An 8,122-nucleotide genomic window follows, 5' to 3' on the forward strand; every position below is an offset into this window, starting at 1 on the left:
AAGCAACCAATCCAAGATCATGCCAAATCATCAACAATCAAATCCAGCTAATTGAGTTAGCGATGTACGAAGAACGGACCCCTGGCTGGGATTACTAAATTGCCTAAAATGTCCAGGTTTTGGCTTTTTTTTCTTATTGATGTGCTCTCTACATTATTTGCTTTACTTTGATGGCTCTATAGATCCCGCCTTCTTGCATGCCACGTTTGGTTGTTAATGTACAATGCCTGCACCCCTTACCAAAAAGTAGTATACTTCAAGTTTATTTTAGTAAGTATACTTAAGTAAAGTTCAAGTATATTTTTAAGTATACTTTATGTAGCAAGTATACCAAAATCAGTGTACTAGTAGTATACTTGTAAGTGTACTATTTCAATACTCCTTGGGACTACATTGGCCCACTTTCTAGTATACTTTTAAGTATACTCTAAGTATAACAGTAGTAAACTTTGAGTAAACTAGTTTACATATTTTTTTTTAGCTTGTACTGCAACTATACTAAAAGTGAACTTATAGGTATACTGATAGTTTACTAATTAAATACTTGTAGTACACTTTGAAGTATAATCTCAGTAAACTACTAGTTTAGTAGTTTTATACTGCAAGTATACTCGTAAGTTTACTTCCTGTCTGTACTTACTATAAGTATACTTACGAGTATACTTGCAGTATAAAACTACTAAACTAGTAGTTTACTGAGACTATACTTCAAAGTGTACTACAAAACACATCAATGTTTTTAGCTTGTATTGCAACTATACTAAAAGTGAACTTATAGGTATACTGATAGTTTACTAATTAAATACTTGTAGTACACTTTGAAGTATAGTCTCAGTAAACTACTAGTTTAGTAGTTTTATACTGCAAGTATACTCGTAAGTTTTCTTTAAGTGAACTTTACATCATACTTGAAGTATACTACTATGTCCCTATTTAGGTATTAATTTGTATACATTTTGTTATATGAATATCTGAACATACAAAACATCAAAAAAAAGAACAGGGTATCTGCTTGTAAACAAAAATATTTTATTCTAGCTTCATGCATTCTTTTTTTAAACACTTGAATGTGGGTAAGTTTCATAAATAAATAAAAAATTAATAAACAACATTTTGAACAAAAAGCTGAAAAAAGACTATGAATTGGATTCAGAATGATAATCAAAACACTGATGATCGTGTTAGATTACATTTGGAAGCATCTGTTGTTTCAGTTTCTTCTTCACTTGTGTTTTTTTGGAAATTTTGTACAGAAGATGTGTACTAGTGCCCCCTACCATATAACAATGAAAACACGGATTCTAGGAGCAAAAGTATAGCTCAAATATAATTAGACTTTTTTAAAGTATAATTCAAATATACTTAAATGTAATTTTAAGTATATTTCTGAGAAGTACATAAAAAGTAGACTAAAAGTATTTTTCCTACTTTTTAGTTTAAAAGAAGTATACTAATAGCACACTTTAATAAACTTATTTTTCGTAAGGGTAGGCATTGATTATGACTGTAGTGTCACAAAAGTCTGTTGGCTATTTAAACAGGACGTGCCTTTAAATATGTCCCACCCAAACCTTGCATTCTTTAACTGAGATAGGAGCGTTATAACAGAAAAAAATCCATACATCATAAATATCAAAGCCATCCCTGCATCTCTAAAGATCTTCTTTAGAGAGGTGAAGATCTTTTCTCAGAGGTGGTTTAGTGTTTGATTTTTTTTGTGCTGCTCTTCTGTTGTTACTGAAAGCTGCTTACTGGTGTTCTTAATGAACAGGAATGAACAAGTCTTCATTTGTAAAAATAACCATGCACACAGAAATGTATGAACGTAGTAGACATTACAAGAATAAAGTAAACATTATTGTATGATAAATGGTGACTGTGTTGATATTAAAGGCCTTAATGTTCTTTTTGCTTTGACTGCTCACATTCGGTGACCTGTATCTATCATTAATGTGAACAGACAGCTGCCTTAAAATTAGTTGACCAAATTATATTATAGTGCAAGTTTCGAAGTTCTTTGACATTTTCAAACAATGTCCAATAGTAGAGAGTGTGTCTCTGGGACTGTATTAGGCCTATAAAACTTTATGCTGCCATTGTAAAAAAATAATTAAAAAAAATAAAGAAAATCCTATGCTTCATAGCAAAATGCTCTGGTTACTAAAGTAACCTTGGTTCCCTGAGATAAGGGAATGAGCAGTGCGTTAACACGCTTATGGGGAAACTCCTGTTTACTCTGGTACCGAAGCCTGATTTGTTTACGTTCGAGTAGCTGCATGAACCAATGGCGCTTCCACCCACCAAAAGGGGAGGAGCCGACCTCTATATAAGTCATCTCTGAGCGCCATTTCGTCAGAATCTTTGGTAAAACCTGGTGAAGGTAGACGCCATGACCAGTCGGTGGCTGCACAAATATCACCAATAGAAATCTTGCTGGACCAAGCCCAGGAGGAGGTCATTCCTCTGGTGTAGTGGGGGTCCTCCCTCAGTGGTATTGGCCAAGGGGATGCCGATAGCATCTGAATCAACTCGATGAACCACATCTGATTCCTCCAGAGCGGGGCCACCGGGAGGACTGAGCATCTGATTTCCCTGACCCGTCTGATTACCTGAGGAAGCAGGGCAAATGAGGGGAAGGCGTACAGGTGAGTGCTGGGCCAATCGTGGGCCAGGGCATCTTGCTGTCTCAAAAAGTAGACTGGGCAGTAAAAGTTGTCTTCTGAGGTGAAGAGGTCCACCTCTGCTCTCCCAAAGACAGACCAAATCATTTGAACTGTTTGAGGATGTAGTCTCCATTCTCCTGGAGCTACCTTGTCCCTGGACAACATGTCTGCCCCCTGGTTCAGTCTGCCCGGCACATGAGCTGCTCTCAGTAAGAGGAGTTTGCCTTGTGCCCATACCTGTGAAGGTAGCATGACCTGAGACCGCCTTGGTGATTGATTAAGGCTACCATCGTCATGTTGTCCAAATGGACCAGGACGTTGGGCCCTTTTAAGGTGATAGAAAGGTTTTTAGGGCCAGAAAAACCGTCATCATATCGAGGCAGTTGATGTGTATTCATTGCTCCAGGTTTGACCAGACTCCGCTCTGCCCTCATACAAAGCTCCCCAACCCGAGTTGGAGGCATCTGTTGTGACCACCTTCCTTCTGGAGATCAGTCCCAATGGGACGCCTGATTGAAACAGACGAGAGGTTTTCCAAGGGGCCACGGCTCTGATGCAGCAGTGGGTTACCCTGATATGAAAATGTCCCAGGCGCCAAGCGTGGGACAGAACATGGGCTCTGAGCCAGTACTGTAGGGGCCTCATGTTGAGCAGGCCCAGAGGAATCACAGAAGAAGCGGCTGACATGAGGGGACGTGAAGTCCCTAATTTGAATGACGCCACTAGACGCTGAATAGTCAGGGAGCATTCCGGCGTAATCCATGCCCGCATTCAGGCAGAATCGATAACTGTCCCCAGAAAGACCACTCGCTGGCTAGGAGACAAAGGCTACATTTACACTGTAAGTCTTAATACACAAATCCGATCTTTTGACCATATCCAATTTTTTGGCCCGCCTTTTTAAATTCACTTTAGACACAACTGGTATCTGATATCTGTATCTGTGTTTAAATTGATTCCCGCCCAAAAGGACTGTCTGCAGTTATTGCTTTACTGCACATGGTAGACCCTCGGGTTTTGAATGGCTGTGCTATTAAAATTATTTATATAATTCATGTCGAGTGGCTATTATTATTTGCCAGCATGGACAACGGCTGTCATGGATGTTTTGCCCCACAAAATCTGACTGAACGGATAAATAAAGGAAAATAACAGTAATTTTAACTTGTTCGGCTATTTTATCTACAGCTCATTAGAGGTAGAATTCTTTAGTGAAATAAAGTAGCGCAAAGATGATATTTATTGTAATGAAAAAACTGCTAAGTTATCACCTAATTGCTGAGAAATATAATGTAGCTTTTAGCTGTTGTATTTATAAAATTCACGGGGCAGGGGTTGAAAACCAGCTCTTCTTACCTATATAAAGTTTCCATATCAATAAAATGCGAGGGCATACACCACACCAGCATTAAAACACAATCTTTATGGGGAAACGTGTCGCCCTAGCATTGGGAGTTCTGCGGGGAATCGGATATGTGTGTTTAGACATAGGTCGGATGTCCAGATATCGCATATGTGTCTGATTTAAAACCACATTTGGAAGTGGCTCAAATCGGATGCGAAAAAAATCTGATCTTGTGCAGATTTTTGTGTTTACACAGTTTGTGTTTATTCTGATCCCTGTCAGATGTGAGCAAAAAATCAGATTTTTTGTGCCAGTGTAAATGCAGCCAAAGAGCTCTTGGCTAAATTGATTCTGAACCCAAGGTGGTCCATGTGGCTAAGCAGGAGCGACCTGTGAGTGATGAGTTCCCATTCTGACCTGCCTAAAAACAAGCCAATCGTTGAGGTAGTTCAAAATGCGGATTCCCATCTGTCTCAGAGGGGAAAGAGTGGCATCTATGCACTTCGTAAAAGTGCGCGGGGCCAGGGACAGTCCGAATGGCAGGACTGTGTACTGATTAACCACTCTCTCGAATGCAAATCTCAAGAACGGTCTGTGATGGGGGGCTATCTGTATGTGAAAGTAAGTGTCTTTCAGATCCACTGACAGAAACCAGTCCTCGGGACATACATGTGCCAGGATTAGTTTCAAAGTTAACATCTTGAACAGCCGTCTCATAAGCAAGCGGTTCAGATGTCTGAGATCGAGAATCGGTCTGAGCCCACCATATTTCTTGGGAACGAGGATGTAGTGGCTGTAAAACCCTGATTCGCTGTTTGCTATAGGAACCGTTTCCACGGCTCCTTTTGCAAGCAGTGTTTGTACTTCGGGCCGGACTGAAGTGAGAAACCTCTTTCTATGGTTTTTAGAACCCAACTTGACACATTCGGGATGACTTTCCAAGAATGAAGCCATTTCATTCTGAAGCAAGTGATTAGAGTTTTTTCGAATGGAAGTTCGCTGCACGGGGGCGGGGAACTGACATTTGTGGTAATGAGGAGAGGAGAAATGCTCTTTTGAGTATGTGGGTCCACTATCACAGCAGTTTGCTTGGGCGTGCACTGAGTGAGAAGGACGGGCCCAGCTTGAATGGGGCTTCCATCACTCTGTGTTAAATGCAAACACGCTGGGCCATGTTGTCTGTGCCAGAGGTAGGGTTTCGGGCTCTTTGCTGGAACACGCCCACTCTTCAGCATCGGAAGCCGTTCCTCATGATCCTCACGTCTGAAGCGCACCAGTGAATCGAGGCGTTGGGGGGAGAGTGAAGCACATGGGAATTGCGCTGGCATGAGTTCACTCGAGCCCAGTGTTAAAACCCCGCTGCCCCTCTGTTTCTTTCTCCTAGGGTAGAGAGGAAATGGGAGAGCAGAGCGGGGAGGACTGCCTTCATTAAAGAAGGCGATCCGAGAGCGGAGAAGGGCGAGACTCATGCTCTCGCAGTGAGAGCATGTCGTTTCAGTGAACGGAGCCTCTGCGTGGGATCTGCCCAGACAGGGCGATGCACTCACTGTGCTCGTCTGCATCGTGCAGGGGTTCCCTGTACGAGCCAAACTTGCGGCGCGACATTTGCATCAACATCACAGGAAATTTGCTCGGAAATTTGCTCTTATAGTGCCGGTTGGCCACAGGGGAAGGCTTCTGGCTTCTCCCGCTGCCGGGGGCTTATTCTACGGTGACGAGCAACAGGCTAAGCTGAGCTTTTTCCTTCTTAGGCTTCTTGCTTGCAGAGTCAGCGAGGAGATGATCTTCGTCACTGAAGGATAAAAATTCTGACTAAATGGCGCTCAGAGACGACTTATATAGAAGTCGCTCCTTCCCCTTTGCTCGGTTGAAGCGCCATTGGTTTGTACAGGTACACGAACGTGAACAAATCAGGCTTCAGTACCAGAGTAAACAGGAGTTTCCACATTAGCGTGTCAACGCAACAGGAAAGACTATTTATAGTATCTTAACAACACCCCTTTTCAATCACTTCTTCTTATAAAGGGCCCTAAGCAAGCCAATAACCCTTAAAGGCACTGAGGAGCCTACCACCCTCAATATTCAGATGCCAGATTCTCAAAAAATTATATAAAATATTACATAAAATGTTTATTTTGTGTTAATATTAACAATTTCTTTATATATTTTTTAATTCTATATTTTAATTTGCTATTTCACGTTTCTATATTCATGTCATGTTTAAAACAATAATTTATTAACATTATTTCTGCAATTCTGCCTCTTCTGTGCATTTTTTTGCAGTTTAAAATGGCACCACATACCTAAATTTATCAGTAGAAATACGTTTTCTTTCATTTGTTAACTAAAGTACTCCACAAGTGTTGTATAACTACTAAAGATCGAATTGAAAAACAAAAGTTGCACAATCTGGCAAAATCACTACGCAGAATCCTCACCCTGCGATGGGATTGGTCGAAAACTAACATTGTCGCTCAGCGATTGGAAAGCAGAACTGTCAATCACAAAGGCGCTTTCCCAACCGGGTCAGATAGGAAGCAACACTATCCGGTGCATTGGGCGACTGTGTCACACTTTCAGCTGGCGAGTTTGTCATGCTGCTCTCAGCACACCTTTAACCTGCGGATACATGAAACATACGGATTACCGGGCACACACGCACGCAAGGGCTCGTTTGCTGTCGTTTCAGACACTGATCTGATAATTTCTAAGCTTTTTTAGTGTTTAGTGAGAGAAATTTGGGGATAAGATGGCGGATGTGGCTCCGGCCGGCGTGGAGAAGAGTCTGGATGACTTCTTCGCTAAGCGCGACAAGAAGAAAAAGAAGGAGAAGGGTAACGTTAAGGGAAAGGAGCAGGCAACCGGAGGAGCCGCAATGGTGCTGAAAAAGACGAAAAAGGAGAAGGAGAAGTCGACGAAGAGTGAGAACCAGGACGCGCAGATGGAAAAGGTATTGCTCAGTCAAACAACACACACGGGCTGTCACAAAACCTAGTTGGCTGCCTACCTAGACAGCGTTTGTAGATACAAAGGGCGCGTGAACGTTCTAAATGCGTAGTGTCGTCTAAGCAGGCACTCGGTTTTGTGACGAGCGAATAACAACTCTAACAAGAGGTTAAATGTTTCTTTTGTCTATATAAAGAGAAAGTTAATGTGATGATGTGCTGTAGTTATCTTCTGTTTATATTTCTGACAGCGGCTACGTTGCTTAAATTGACAGTTAACATTAAAATCAAATTGTCATAATTTACATACCCTCAGATTTAAATCTGCCTGACTATCTTTAATCTACAACAATCAGATTTTTGGCAGAACATTTAGATATTGACAGCCTATGTCATTATTTACTTTCATTGCATCTTTTCTGCCTAACATTTCATATGAGAATGGAGCAACATAAGGTTGTGTAAACGATTACATTTTTTGTTGTTGTCTGAACTGTGCTTTTAACGTTACCCTTAAATAGAAGTAGCTTTTGGTCGTGTCTAAAGTGGCATCAAACTGACATTCATTGCATGGGCAATCAATCTTCCAGCAGGGCTTTTAGAACTGCTGCAGTAACTGTCCTTCAGCGCCACCATATGCTTGTTTCTCTTGAAAAAACAAAACAAAAAAACACATGCCTGTTTCTCTTGGCAGACAGTACAGAATAGCTACATGCTAATGAACGCTGCTGTTGTATGATGATTGTATTTTTACAATGACATCAGGTCGCTTTAATTAAATTCTGCACTTTGTATGTTGATGCAAATTGAGAAATTAAGTAAATCTGTTGTGATGCGTCCCAGTTTGCCTACTTATGCCGTTCCCTAAAAGTGTGTATTCTTTTTGTAAAGAAAATGTGCATACTTTTGAGTGTGCAGCAGAAGAGTTGGCATGTTTTGGAACATATTTCCAGATCATAATTGCATATGTTTTATTTATTATTATTATTTATTTTTTAATTGACCTTGTAATGCATAATAAAAATTGGGCCTTCCAGTGAATACACCAGATTTCTCTGTGGTGACATATGCAGGACTTCCCCAATTGTTTAGTCTGTTTAAAGGGGTCATATGATGTTGCTAAAAAGAACATGATTTTGTGTATTTGGTGTAATGAAATGTGTTTATGC

At 40.8% G+C, this 8,122-nt stretch overlaps 1 protein-coding gene across 2 annotated transcripts in view; it reads left to right on the forward strand.

Annotated features, from left to right (window-relative positions):
* Window positions 1-6,509: 6,509 nt before the first annotated feature.
* The window catches only part of LOC107696498 (protein CDV3 homolog), a 12,089-nt gene continuing 10,476 nt past the window's right edge, over window positions 6,510-8,122 (forward strand). Inside the window, exon 1 of one of the 2 annotated variants that reach the window (XM_016496856.1) lies at window positions 6,510-6,958. In XM_016496856.1, coding sequence (XP_016352342.1) covers window positions 6,758-6,958 — 201 coding nt within the window. In that variant the 5' untranslated portion in view covers window positions 6,510-6,757. The remainder of the gene's footprint in view (window positions 6,959-8,122) is intronic. The other variant, XM_016496855.1, reaches the window with a different exon arrangement.

Source organism: Sinocyclocheilus anshuiensis, unplaced genomic scaffold, assembly GCF_001515605.1.
Source record: "Sinocyclocheilus anshuiensis isolate Anshui unplaced genomic scaffold, SAMN03320099.WGS_v1.1 scaffold931, whole genome shotgun sequence".
NCBI lineage: Eukaryota > Metazoa > Chordata > Actinopteri > Cypriniformes > Cyprinidae > Sinocyclocheilus > Sinocyclocheilus anshuiensis.